Source organism: Sus scrofa, chromosome 6, assembly GCF_000003025.6.
Source record: "Sus scrofa isolate TJ Tabasco breed Duroc chromosome 6, Sscrofa11.1, whole genome shotgun sequence".
In the NCBI taxonomy this organism is placed as follows: Eukaryota; Metazoa; Chordata; class Mammalia; order Artiodactyla; family Suidae; genus Sus; species Sus scrofa.
This window is the reverse complement of record NC_010448.4, coordinates 159,105,077-159,119,592: the sequence shown is the minus strand read 5'-3', so window position 1 is coordinate 159,119,592 and position 14,516 is coordinate 159,105,077. Positions and strand designations below refer to the sequence as shown.

Genomic DNA, 14,516 nt, shown 5'->3' with positions numbered 1-14,516 from the left:
CCTTGGCAATTTTATTTATCTCTGGGACTAAATTGTCATTTGGTTTATTTGGTCGCCTCTTGCCGGCATCAGAGGACCAGTCGGCCAGGGATCACACACCCTGGGTCTGATGAATTCACTACTGAGAATGATAAGTACATTTACAGGAAAAAAAAAAAAAAAAAAAAAAAACGGGGGTAGAATTAGGGTTGTGGAATGATAGGAGGATTTTGTTATCCACAATGTAATATGCTTATATAACTTTTTAAAGTACAAAACATTTAAAAAATTTTTATTTATATTATGGCTGCATCCATGGCCTATGGAAGGTCCCAGGCCAGGGATTGAATCCCAGCCCCAGCCGTGACCTACGCCACAGCTGTGGCAACACTGGGTCCTTTAACCCCTTGTGCACGGCCAGGGATCAAAGCTGTGACTTGACCTGAGCCATTGCAGTCTGATTCCTAACCCACTTCACCACAGTGGGAACTCCCAAAACATTTTAAAAAGACAACTAACCAGGAGCTCCCATCATGGCTCAGTGTGTTAAGAACCCGACTAGCATCCATGAGGATGTGGGTTCAACCTCTGGCCCCATTCAGTGGGTTAAGGATCTGGCGTTGCCGTGAACTGTGGTGTAGGTTGCAGACACGGCTCGGATCTGGTATTGCTGTGGCTGTGGTGCAGGCCTGCATCTACAGCTCCGATTCAACCCCTCGCCTGGGAACCTCCAAATGTCGCAGGTGTGGCCCTAAAAAGACAACAACAGCAAGAGAAGACAACTAACCAGCCTCCAAAGGTCAGTTCAAATGTTGGTCATGAAACTTCCCTGAGTTCTTCCTCAGCTTCCCTTCCACTGCTCTTTGTTCATTTAATAAGCATTTCTTAGGCACCTACTATGTAGCAGACCCTGTGAGATCCCTGAGAAAGAGACGAATCATATTCTTCAGAATTGCTATTATAGTAAGGGAGTTGTCTTTGTTCAGAAGGAATTCCTTGATGAGCCACTTTGGACCAGAAGCTGAGCAGCACCTCCACCCCACCCCACTCCAGGTTTAGGGCAGGAGGAGGTGCCTTTTATTTTTTATTATTATTATTATTATTTTTTTTTTTTTTACTTTTTGCCTCTTCCAGGGCCGCTCCTGAGGCATATGGAAGTTCCCAGGCTAAGGGTCTAATCAGAGCTATAGCCGCCGGCCTACACCACAGCCACAGCAATGCGGGATCCAAGCCGCATCTGCGACCTACACCGCCGCTCACGGCAACGCCGGATCCATAACCCACTGAGCGAGGCCAGGGATCGAACCCACAACCTCATGGTTCCTAGTCGGATTCGTTAACCAGTGCGCCACAACAGGAACTCCTGGAGGCCCTTCAAAGACAAGGAGGGCAGGATTTCTGGCTGGTCTTGGAAGAGGGGTAGAGGGAATGAAGGTGCGGACAGAGAAAAGAGGCCCCTGAGCTGGAAGATGCCAGATGGAGGGAAGAGTGACAGAGCTGGGCTCGACCCCAGGCCATGAGCCACCTCCCGCCCCCCCCGCCCCCGGTTCCATTCTCTGGAACAAAATATCTCTGTGGCTGTTTCCCTGTTGGTGGTAAGACCCTCCAAGGCAGGCATAGGGACTTCTCTCCCCTTGTGTCAACCGCACCATTACCGCCCGTACCGCTGTCCCTCTCATCCCCTCTCTTTGCTTAGCTACTCAATTCCCATCTTCTGCAAAAATCTCTCACACTGACCACCAGGTAGAGGTGAGTGTGAATGACAAGGGGGAAATGAACAGACCCCCCCCTCCCAGGATCTCATGTCAAAACACAGCAATGCACATGGCTCTTCTCCACAGAGGGGTCCTGGCAACTGGACCTACCCCTTGGAAGCAGCATGAGGGGCTGGTCCAGATATGAATGCTAATTTATTTCTACATTTGTATAGATACAAATCTGTATCTATTTGATATAGAAATTTCTTTCTGTCGATATAGAAAATGGTATTTCTATCCCATCATGTGATAGGCCAGCCATGAGTGCGAATTCATTTAACCAACAACAGTGAGTCCAGCCAGGGTTACAACCAGTATCAGGAATGGAGAGAGGGCATCAGGAGTTATCAATAAATGAAAATCTGGGAGGACGTCACAGAAGAAACCTGATCTAGGTTTTGACCACAGAGCAGGACTTAACTAAGGGGAGAAGAGGGCATTCCTGGAAGGGGGGCTGGTGAGCCAGGGTGGTCCGTGGCATGTTTAGGGATTAAAGCGGTGACCGGCCTAATGTCAAGGGCTTGGCATCGGGAAGGGAGGCAGGTTCTTCTGAGAAAGAGGTGGGAGTATTTAGTCATGGGTGCCAGGCTTTGAGGCCCAGACTTGCAACTTATTGGAACTGAAACAAACATGCTTTGATGTGTGTCCTCCTACTGCCCCGGAGCAATCACACCACAGAAAAGCTCTGTCTCCTGGGGTGATGGCTTGGGGCCCTGAGACTGAAAAGCAGCCATCCTCATGCCAGGCTCTTTAGCCATCCAGCCAGAAGGCATGATCCCAAGACATCAGGGGTTCTTTTTTAAACCATTAGAACACTTGTGGCTATTTCACTGTTTGGGCCTTTTGGCAGTTCTGGTTCAGTAAACACGGCATGAGGGCTGACATAAGATTTTTCAAAGCATCTTTGGTGATTTGGCTCTGTTCTGAGTAACACCTTCACACCAGAGTGGATGTTTCTTAAGGAGAGGAATGCCTGGCCCTGGGGTGGCCAGGAGCAAGAGCTCGGGAAACTGTGGGCAGTGGAAGGAAGGAAGCATGGGTGGGTGGATGGGTGGATGATGGATGGATGGGTTACAGACCAGGTGAAGGTAAAAGGACTGAGGGCTCAGGGACCGAGAGGCTGGGGGCTGGGAAATGTGTTATTTTCCCCCAAGAAGGTTTACTTCTCCCTTAGTAGGAAAGTTTTAAAGCACTTCCATTTTTCAGTGACACGGTTGCTCTGCAGCAGCCCAAACTGTATAATAAACACATGAAACATATGAATACACACTGGCTTTTCTCAAGTTAATACCACATTCCAATTCCAGCCAAGAGAGAGCACTTGAGTCTAGTGGCAAGAGACCAGGCCTTTGAAAGGCAGCACTCCGAGAGCTGGGTGGCCCCAAAGTCACTGGGGACGCGGGGCAAACGGAGGCCCAGGGTGAGAGCGCTTTCCCCAAGGTCACACGATGACTTGCAGTGGAAGCAGGTCTACGACCCAAGCCTCTGACTCTGAGTCCATGATTTTTTTTTTTTTAAGTTAAATAACTTGCCCGAGATCACACAGCTAGGAAATGGCAGGGCCAGGATGGGCACCCAGATCTGTCTGACTCCAGGGTCCACACAAGGGCTTCTGCCTTTGAGGTGTTTCCGTTTTGAGTGAGAGGCAATGCCCAGGCAGTGTGTAAAGTCAGCAACAAAGGATGGTCAGGCTGCCTAACAATACTGCTGTAAAACTGGGGCGGCGGCGGGGGGGGGGGGGGACCGGCAACAAAAACGCCCGTCCTTCCTCCATCTATGCATTTAACTTGGCTGTTGTGTAATTGTCTCTTTTCTCATCAGCCTCCCTCACAGCCTGTGAGCTAATCAGGGACAGACCCTCATTCATCCCTGTATCTTCAGTGCCTGGTACCCAAAAGGCACAGCGCATGATCCCTGACCTCATTGATTCACTGCGCAGGTATTAATAAGCACCTACTACGTGCCAGGCATTTGGCAAAGTCCAGAGTGGAACCTCTACAGAATATTGTCTCTGCCTGCACAGAGTTTATGGTCCAGTGGGAGATAAGAGAAACAAGCTGACAACTGAATACGAACAGAATAGCAACACAGAGCAAGAGCTGTGCTGGCAAAACGAGAGCGCGTGGTGGGGAGAGTGGAGGCAGGGGCGAAGGGGGACTGGTGGGGACAGCCTTTCTGAGGAGGTCGTGTGGAAATTAAGATAGAAAGGAAGAGGAAGGGAAAGACATATAAAGTGTTGGGGAAGCGTGTTTCAGGCAGAAGGAGCAGCCTATGCGGAGACCCTGAGACTGGAGGGGGTTTGGTCTGCTTAGGAAACTGAGGGGTCAGGGAACTAGGAGTGAGTGAGGCATGAGATCAGATGGGGCACAGGTGGGGAGGATCCTGCAGGGCCTCCTACCGGTCAGGTTAAGGATGTGAGGGTTTGTTCTAAATTCCGCAGGAGGGGTTTGCACTGTGGTGCGTCGGTATCCGTGGCATCTCTGGAGCACTGGGATGCAGGTTCCTTCCCTGTGCCCCACCTGTGACATAGGTCACAACTTTGGCTTGGATCTGATCCCTGGCTCAGGAACGCCATATGCCACAAGGTGGTGAAAAAAGAAGGGGGGGGAAAAAAAAAAGGCCATGGGTCCCACTGAAATGTTTAAGGTGAATGAAGAGCATAGCCCAGTTGGCTTTTCATGGAATCATTCTGGCCACCAGGTGGAGAACAGATGAGAGGGGCACCAAAGCCAGGAGACCAGTGAGGTTGGCGGGCATGATGCTGGGCTCTCGGGGGCAGGGAAGAATCAGCTGGAGTTGCTGATGGACCAGCTGCTGGGGAAAGAGGAGAAACAAGGAGGCTTGGATAGTGGGCAGATGGAGCTGCCACTCACAAGCAGAAAACGGAAGGAACTGGTTTGCGGGGTAAAATCTCAAGCTGGCTACGCTAAATCGAAATCCTGTGAAACATCCTGCGGCGATTTGAGTATGTGCTCAGCGAGATCTGTTTTTGGAGGTGCTGGGGCTGGTGGTGGCATATTAAAGCCGCGAGGACAGATGAGAAAAGGCCTGAAACAGCGCCGCCGTAGAGGTTGCATAGAGGGAGAGGTGCTAGGATGGAGGGACAGAGAGCAGACAAAGCTGGAGACGTCAGGCCATAGGGCGGAGTGTTTCTAGAAGGAAAGAGTGGCCAACTGCTGTATCAAGTGTGTCGACTGCTGCAGAGAGGTCCCATCAATTAGGAACTCAGAGTGTCCTTTGGGTTTAGCAATGGGGAGGCTACTGGCGTGACCTTGACAGATTCCCTGACTCTGAGAATGACGTGAAAGGTGCATGGAAAGGAGACAGTGACCGGAGTGGGTTGAGGCGTCAGGGAAGTCTTCCGGGGGGGGGGAGGTGGCCTTTCAGCAGAGCCTTGAAGGCTGAGTCCTGAGAGACCCAAATGCTGGGCACGAAGCTGAACTGAGCTCTTCTGTGTGCAGCAGAAAGTACCATCACCAGGCCTCCAGGGCCGGGGCAGCATTATCTCCACCCCCAGGGGCAAAGGGGAGAAGGGCTGGCTCATTCCTGGCAGCAGGTCGACTGGGGAGACTGAGGACCCTGCCCCAGGGGACGGAGCCCACTCCCTCCCCCAGGACTCTAGGGCTTGTCCACATCACTCCCTGCAGAGAAGTCCTGGGAGGTGAGGGCAAAGGGCTCTCAGGCATTGTCTGGAGCCACCAACTTGATACATATCTGGAAACTCTGAGACCTAGAGAGGGGCAGGGGCTGGCTCAAGGCCACCAGCAGGTCAGTGGTAGGACCCTGGTGGTCTCCAAGGGTTTTCTGTGGCCTCACCCTAATGGGTAAAGACTGACTTCTCTAGCTTGGCGTTCAAGGTCGTTCATGATTGAGCAAGGACACACCCTCCAACCGCACATCCCCTCGGCTCGCCTCCCACCCTGTGATCAGCCCCCGAACATTTAGCTCATGCAAATAGATGGCCCCGGGTAGGTGTTGTTATTCTCATTTTACAGATGAGGAGACTGAGGCACAGAGAAGTCTGATAACCTGTCCAAGGGCGGTACAGCAGACAGCCAGGCCAGGATATCACCCCATGAGTGTCCCCAAGGTCATCTTTTCCCCACACCCTGCTGCATCCACCCCAAAGAGCCCCTCCCTGGGAGCCATCCCTGAATGCCCTGGCCCCGAGCTACCCTGGAGTCAGGTCACATCCTAGGACTCTAAATCACTTGCTCAAGTCACTAAAATGTTCATGGAATGAGACTGAAATAACGGATGCCACTGAACAACTCAGGCTCCAGTGGCCTGTGACACTGCCTATTACCCATAAACCCCCACAATCACACCACCCAGAGCCTGCAGTCCAGCCACACACAGCAGGAGCAGGGCACCTAGAGACTCTGTATAGAGTCTGCTCCTCCAACCCCCTGCCCCAGACCTCCCGCCAAACACTCGCCTCTCACCTGGAGACCACCAGGGGTAGAATCAGCATCTTCAACATCCTCATCAGGAGCTCTCCAGGAAACTGGAAATAACTAATTTCCTGAAAACACAGCAAGGGCTGGGGTTAGAGCAGGCAGCGCAGACGTCCCAGTTTCTTTCCAATCTTCAAAGCACCATTTCAGCTGCATGCTCCTGTCTGGCACATGGACAGCAGAGTCCATGCAGAAAGCACTGGCTTGGGAGCCAAGCAGACTTGGGATCTAATCTTGGCCCCCTCTAATAGCTGTGTGGCCTTAAGCAAGCTACTCAACTTCTCTGAGTTTTTCCTCATCTGTAACACGAGGGTAATCACCACTCCGTAGGGCCATTAGGAGGCTTAAATGAGAAGATGCACATAAAGCACTTGGCAGAGGGTCTGGACGAGAGTAAACGGGCATCAATCCCAGTAAATAACCGCTCTCCCCCACCTCTGCACCATTCACCCACCTAGCTGTGCTGTAAGTCTGTCTCATGTAATAGATGACAAGTGGCGAGAGGGCAAGGCGCTGTAGCATTCACACATTCATTCACCCCATACTGTGCCAGGCATCAAACTGGGTACCCAAGAATGAATTAGGCACAGGTTCAGCACCAGAGAAGTTGTCAGTTTACTCTATGAAGAGACTGACACATAAACAGGCCAGGGCATTCTTGATTCAACTTCTCCTTCTGTACCGGGTCCCCTCTTTAGTGCCCTCCTCCCGACTTTCCTAGATTCTTATTAGCCCCTTGAAGCGTGGCTTCCATTTAAAATGCTAAATGAGAGCGAGAATGGGATTGGCTTGGTGAGACCCCACTCTGTATATTACAGAGCCCTTACTGGGCAGAGCTCTTGCCTCCAGCTTCCTCATAGGCTGCTGATTCCAGCCTATCCAGAGGGCCCTTAGATTAGAGCACCAAGTCCTTGCCCAATCAGCTGTCTCCAGAGTAACAGGTCCCAAGACTAGAAGCTGCCCGCTGAAGAGGAAGGGATCCCTAAGCCCAGTTACGTTTGAATTTCAGGGAAACAACAAATATTTGATCTTAAAGCCAGAAATGATTTGTTGCTTATCTGAAATTCAAATTTAACGGAGTGTGATGTTTTTAAATTTTTTAATTCAATTTTGCTGTTTCTGACATTACATTAGCTTGAGTCTGCTTTCCTCAGGAAGTAAGCTTGTGGGGTGAGGCCGGTACATGGGCTTACAAGCACCATCTGATTTAAATTTTTGTACTTGTAACTATTTTTTAAAACCAAAGCCAAACATAACCCTTGGTTACTGGTGTGATGCTTTGAAAAGCCCCAAATTATAGAATGTTGGTGCTGAGAAGGGGTTTTAAAGATCTTAAGGTTCAGCTGACTCATTTTATAGATGAGGAAGCTTGGCCAGGAGAGGGAGGTGCTTGCCCAGAGTGACCTAGCAACAGGGCAGGACCAGAAGTCAGGCCTCCTAGTCCTCATTTTCAATGCACCAGAGAATCTACCTTAAAAAAATAGACCCTGAAATTCCCGTCATGGCACAGTGGAAACGAATCCAACTAGTATCCGTGAGGTTGCAGGTTTGATCCCTGGCCTTGCTCAGTGGGTTAAGGATCCGGAGTTGCCATGAGCTGTGGAGTAGGTCACAGACCGTGACTCGGTTCTGGCGCTGCTGTGGCTCTGGCGTAGGTTGGCAGCTGTAGCTCCAATTCAACTCCTAGCCTGAGAACCTCCATATGCAGCGGGTGTGGCCCTAAAAAGACAAAAAAAGAGAAAAAAAAAAAGGTACCCATCCTGGAGTTCCCATCGTGGCTCAGTGGAAACAAATCTGACTAGCATCCATGAAGACGCAGTTTCGATCCCTGGCCTTGCTCAGTGGGTTAGGGTACCAGCGTTGCTGTGAGCTTTGGTGTTAAGTCATAGATGCAGCTCAAATTCCACAATGCTGTGGCATAGGCCGGGGGCTACAGTTCTGATTCGACCCCTAGCCTCAGAACCTCGATATGCCGTGGGTGCAGCCCTAAAAAGACAGACAGACACACACACACACACACACACACATACTACCCATCCTATGTCTTTTTAATTAATTTTAATCCACGTGTATATTCTTTAATTTAGATATCACTATCGTGATAAAAAGGTGGTCATTCCTCACCCATTTATATCCTCCAGTCCATGCCCCCAGCAGTGACCATTCTCAGCTCCTCTAGCCGTTTCCCGTAGTTTGGCTATTTGTAAATAATGTGGTTATTACGCTATTCCTGGATATGCCTTTTTGACATCTATTAACTTTCCTGCCACAACAAATGAGGGCTTTGTTCCTTTTCCCTTTTCTCTCCTATTGTTTCATCGTTATATCAATTTTGGTTAAATTCATCGTCAAAGTTTATAATGTTTTGATCACAAAATATTGTTCACTGTTGAGCCAGCCATATCTCCTTTCATTTTTTCCCCTAAAGGTAATAACTGACTGATTTTTCACTTACTTCCTTTTCTGTGAACCACTCATTAATCTCTTCCAAATGCCTGAGGGCCTGACAATAGTATTTTCTATGTATTCAAACACACAGGTCCCTTTTGAGACCCCTGGGACCTCATTCCAGGAGCTCCGCATCCTTCTGTCCAGGTTGGGCAGATTGTTCTTTAGGCCCAGAGGTTGTCACAGGTCTTGTCTTTGCTGTTGTTATGGGATGTTCTCCTGAATGGGATCCTTTCTTTCCTGGACCCCTTGCCTACTTGGTTTACCTTCTTGTTTTGCTGGAACATCTCCTTTGGTCACCTCCTCGTAAGGGTGAATGGGAGAGAAACTTCTGAGTTTTCCACAGCAAAAATGCCTTTATGCTATTTATGTCTAATAATAGATGGGCCATAAATGAGATCCTTAGTATAAAAGAAAGTCCCCTTCCTATTTCAAAACCATATCCTCTTTGACTTCTAGATTCTAGCGTTGCTTACAGTGCTTGGAGCCATTCTCACTCCCTCGTCTTTACATTAGATGAGTTTTATGCCCTCAGAACCACTCAAGGATCATCTGTTTATCTCCAGTTTTCTGTAATTTTCATGGTGATGTATCGTGGTAGGAGATTTCCCTCCTTTGTAAAAAATTCTTAGTGCTATGCATGCCTTTCACGTCTGAGAAACATTCCTGTTTTTCTCTGTGAAATTTTTCTGGAAGCTCTCTTTAAAGCTCTTATTAGTGGGTTCGATGTTGGACAGTTTCGTTTTCTTATAGTTCCTTTTTCTACTTACATTTCTTTTGCTTTTCCTTTCTGCGGGATTTGGGTCGCTTTATCTCAGCTATTGACATTTTTATCTTGGCTCCTCTACGTTTAATTTCCGAAATCGCTTTCTTGTTCTTGGGTTGTTTCTTCTTTTTTCATCCTGTTCTGTTTTACAGTCCCTATGTGTTTTCTCATATCTCTGGAGAACTGAAGTATTTTTTTAAGAGTTTAAGGGTTTTCTTCTACTCCCTGCATTGCCCCTGCTCCATTAGAGACCCACTGTCCTGTCTGCTTGGTCCCTGTCTTCCGCATTAGCAGCTTTGACTTTGGCTTCTGCTTGTGTGTAAGTGCGAGGCCCTCAACCTCTGTGTGCATGAGGGGAACCTGTCAACGAAGGCTCCTGAAGGAAGGCTTAATGCGGGAAGATCTGGCTTTTTCACTGGGTTGCAGGGGGGAGGGTGGGATGGGGAGGATTCTCCTTCTCAGCAGAATCTGGAGATCTTCTCTCTGAGCCTTGAGCAAGAGAAGTCCTACCTCTGGCTGGGTGAGGGGGGTGCTGTGCCTAAGCCCAGCTGACAGAAGCCTTAAAGGGATCCCACCCTCAGGATGCAGGTGTCCGTGAATTCGCTTGAAGCACGTGCCTCACCACCTCCCCTGCCCCAGCACACCCAGGGGGGCCTCATAGCCCTCGGTCAAGCTGCTCTGGTTGTTGGGACAGGCAGGGGGATAGAGATGGTGGAGGAGGAGTCCCCTGATTACTGGAAGAGACCTAGGGGTCTAACTGCTCTAGTCACAAAATTCTAACCCAAGGTTGATTTTCCCTGCATGCTCGACCCCTGCCTCCTGCAGCACCTTGCGCTTTCAAGTCCAGAGCGCTTCTGGAGTTCTCCCAGACAAACTCAAGTGGTATCTGCTTCTGCAGACACGAGACTTCATGCAGCTTCTTGTGTTCTACTAAGCGAGATCACTCAGCTCTATCCACTTCCCATCTGGTCTGATTTTTTGTCATTCCTCGACTTCTTTTCTCCAGTTTTGTCTCTTTGTCTATTGAATTTGTTCTTGGCAGTTTATACCTTAAAAAAAAAAAAAATTCTAGGAGTTTCCATTGTGGCGCAGCAGAAACGAACCCAACTAGGAACCATGAGGTTGCAGGTTCGATCCCTGGCCTTGCTCAATGGGTTGAGGATCCAGTGTTGCCATGAGCTGTGGTGTAGGTCGCAGACGCGGCTCAGATCCTGTGTGGCTGTGGCTGTGGCATAGGCTGGCCGCTGTAGCTCCAATTTGACCCCTAGCCTGGGAACCTCCATATGCTGCAGGTGTTGCCCTGAACAGCAAAAAATAAATAAAATTCTGTTACTATAATTGTAGTGGTATCCCAGGAAGGAAAAGAAAATGGGTGCTATTGCAAATCCATCATCGTTTAACTGAAACTCTCAAAATGATCTATATTTTTAAATGAGATATTCATTTCCAGAGATAAATCCTGTGATGTTGTAAGCTCTTTTCACAAGTAGGACAGTCTACCATTTTGCATATTGTTTAGGATTTTTGCCTGTTGCATCAGCTTACAAAATAACAAGGGTTTGGTTTCTGAGTCACAGGCAGAGATCAAACAAACAATTCCTGGATTTCAAAGTAAGATGCTGAGAAAGCCAATTCCTGCCAAATAATTGTTCTAAGACTCCACATCTTTCCTTCAATTTATCTGGCAGGTTAATCCAGACCGGAACACATTCGCATTTCCAAGCAGATGGGGAAGGCAGCCTCGGCAGAGGAGGCCCCAGATGAGTCTGGCTTTTAATAACAGGCATTCCAATTTGTTTTCACAAAATAATCTTCCTGCAAGAGATATATCTTAGTTGCTGAGGAAAATCAAGGAAAGTGGCTTGTAGATTTGTTGTGCCTTTGCCAGTTTAATCCAACAATTTGTTGAGGGTTCTCTTGTGACCCTGAGCAAGGCTCACATTTTGGTTCAAGAAAGCCCACGGGATAATCAAATTGGAGTCTGATGGGAGAAATAGATTTTTAACAAGTGATTCTGAAGCAAGACTGCCAGCAGCTGGGTTCCAGCGGAGGAATGAGCATGGGGGGAGTGTGGAAAGAGCATCTTATTTCAGATGTGGGCAGGTTTGGAAGAATTTTTGTGAGATACGGAATAGCTGAGGGGCTTGGTGTAGGTAGGACTTGGATGGAGGAATGCAGTAACACCCACTGTACCCTGGCACTGATGGGTCCTTGTTTACTTCTTAACAGCAGCTCTAGCAGACATGGAGTCCCAGCCCCTCCGTTTTATAGAAAAGGAAACCGAGTGCTGAAAGAAAGATTGAATTTTGCCTTCGGCCACACTCGTAGCATCAAAGTTCAGGGTTCCTCTGCCTCCGCAGTCCACGCGCCTCCCTAAATAACTGACAGCAGCTCAACGGCGTTACTGTAGCAGTAGTGGGCTCCATTCTCAGAGAAGGGTCTTTTCCTTTTAATGGAAGATGTAATCATATGCCTTGAGGCCCAGTTAGAGAGATTATGTTAGATGTCACTGAATTGTAGGAAGAGGAATTTGATAAAATAGGGAATCTTCCAGGAGCCCAGTGACAAAACCTCTCGCCTTGACCAAGCTCTAGACGGTCTATTCTGAGCCCGCTTTTCAACTAACTCATCCTTGGGCCTTGCCTTTGTCTTGCTACACCCATTTGTAGCAAAACCCCTGTTCATCAATTTCGTGAGAATCCCTCAACTCTGCCTTCAACAAAGATCCTGTTAAGTGGGTTTAGCAGGAATCACCCTACCCTACCCTCAAGGTCTCGTCTTAGTAATTTTCTATCCATTGAACCCCTCGCTATGCTCATTGGCTGTAGATCCCAACTGTCACCATCATATTCGGAGTCGAGCCTGGTCTCTCTCTCCTATTGCCATAGTCTTGAATAAAGTCCTCCTCCCCCTTGAACAAGTGTCAGGATAATCTTCCCTTCAGCCCTATGCGTGTCCTTCCCTCTCATTTAAGAGATGGGTGCTACATGAGAAAAGGCCCTTCCCCAGGCAAGGCTTCTTCCCGCTTGCAGTTACACAGACCAGAACCCTGGGGGCCTGCCTTGCCTCTCTGTTCCTCAACCCCACACCGGATCAGCTGCCCCATCCCGAAGCTTCCTCTTTTAGAAACAGCTCTCACGTGTGCTCCATTCATCCCTGTCATGTCTCACCCCACCCTTGGCCCCCTGCCTGTCCACCACCACTACCCCATCTTGCACTCAGCCCCAGAGGATGTCGCCAAGCTCAGGTCTGCCCATGTCATGGCCCTGCTCAAAGCTTGCTGTGGCTGCTCCCCGTCTGTGCTTGGTGAGGGGGTCCAGAGGCCTGATGGCCCCTGTCCTCCAGCCCCTGCCTCCCAGCATACATTCCAGCTGCCATGTACCACTTGCTCCAACACCCTGCAACTCTTTCCTGCTCCTCTGCCTTGCTCCTGCTCTTGCCTTTGCCTGGAACATCCTCTCTGGCTCTCTGTCCATGAGCTTCTTTAGGAGGTGTTCTCTGATGCCTGCTTTGCAAGCTTACAGACCCAATCTTCCCTTCCCGACAGGTCTAAGCTGGTGGTTATTCTAATGAGGTATCCTTGCTTCTCGCTCACCTGGAGATGCCAGCTTGTACCACTTCCCCTCTCACTCTAGCCCTGCAGTGCGTTTATCACACCCCCTTTACAGAGGAGAAAACTGGGACTCAGAGAGGCAAAGCGATCCCCCACTGTCATGTCATCAGGAAGCCACAGAGTGGGAATGTGACCCCCAGTCTCCCAGGCCCACCCAGCACTCTGAGATGGGGATGTGTGATGCCCACATGGCTGACCTGCGGTGAGAGGTGCCGGGTCCTCAGGAAGAAGCCAAGGAGGCAGCCCACGGTGACAGATAGCACAGACAGGATGAGCAGCCCGTTCCGCCGGCACACATCCCAACCTCGTGCCAGGATGGCACCCAGCACCATGGTGAGCCCAGCCTGCTGGCCCGGGGCACAGCACCATTCCCCGCACGGGAGGCCAGCCGGGCACAGGGTCCTGGCTGGGGGCTCTGGCTCCTCAGCCGGCAGGTAGTCAGGGTTACTAAGCACCAGTCGCCAGCCCCACAGCCATGGCTTGTGTGGCTGCCCCAGAGGGAAGTCACAATCCTATTACCAGCTGCATCATTAGGAGCCAGGAGCAGATTAGAGCCTGGGAAATTAGAGCAGGCCACGTGGTTGGGGGTTCCGACCTCAAAGCCAAGTGCTCCTCTTAAACGGGGGAGGGAACCAGGAACCGGTAGGAGAAAGGAGAGGAACATTTGGTTGGTTGGTTCGATTTTCACCTCCACTGCATTCCAGACAAATTAAAGGCAGGATGATAATTAGCAATAATAAATAATAATAAATACCTAACAAGGCCAGCCATCGCCAGCGTTAAGCATTAATTGTGCACCATGGGCTGTTCTAGGTTCACTTTACTGGTATTAGCACATTTAATCCTAACGCCAGCCTCTAGCAGGGAGTGCTCTAAGCACCTTTTTTTTTTTTTTTTTTTTTTTTTTGTCTTTTTGTCTTTTTGTCTTTTCAGGGCCGCTCCCGTGGCATATGGAGGTTCCCAGGCTAGGGGTTGAATTGGAGCTGTAGCTGCCGGCCTACACCACAACCACAGCAATGCGGGATCTGAGCCACATCTGCGACCTATACCACAGCTCACAGCAACGCCGGATCCTTACCCCACTGAGCGAAGCCAGGGATCGAACCTGCAACCTCATGGTTCCTAGTCGGATTCGTTAACCACTGAGCCATGATGGGAATGCCTAAGTATCCTTTTACAGACGAGGAAATGGGCAAAGAGAGGTTGAGCATGCTGTGGGGCAGGCCTGTTCTAGCGGCTGTACCTACGTGATTTCCATCAGGAAGTCATTCCTGCCATCCTCGGGGTTCAAACTTCGCTTTACTGGAAGGGAGATTGAGGCCCCAGGAGCCAGAGACCCTTGGTCATGGTCGCAGAGCTGGCAAATAGCAGAGTGGAATTCAGGCCTATGTTGGTTTGGTTTCTACCACCTGAGTAGGTGATGGGTTCAAGGGTGCTTCCCAGTATTGTGGGGAATGTAGGACCTGAGTTCTTTTTTTTTTTTTTTTTTTTTTTTT

The 14,516-nt window shown here is 49.5% G+C and overlaps 1 protein-coding gene across 2 annotated transcripts in view; it reads right to left on the bottom strand.

Annotated features, from left to right (window-relative positions):
- SLC1A7 (solute carrier family 1 member 7) overlaps window positions 1–13,510 on the bottom strand; it is a 47,684-nt gene extending 34,174 nt beyond the window's left edge. The window contains exons 1-2 of one of the 2 annotated variants that reach the window (XM_021096614.1): window positions 13,218–13,510; window positions 6,182–6,261 (exon numbers count right to left, since the gene is read on the bottom strand). In XM_021096614.1, the coding sequence (XP_020952273.1) occupies window positions 6,182–6,261; window positions 13,218–13,352 (215 nt within the window). In that variant the 5' untranslated portion in view covers window positions 13,353–13,510. Of the gene's footprint in view, window positions 1–6,181; window positions 6,262–6,647; window positions 7,686–13,217 lie in introns of those variants that run through there. The other variant, XM_013999377.2, reaches the window with a different exon arrangement.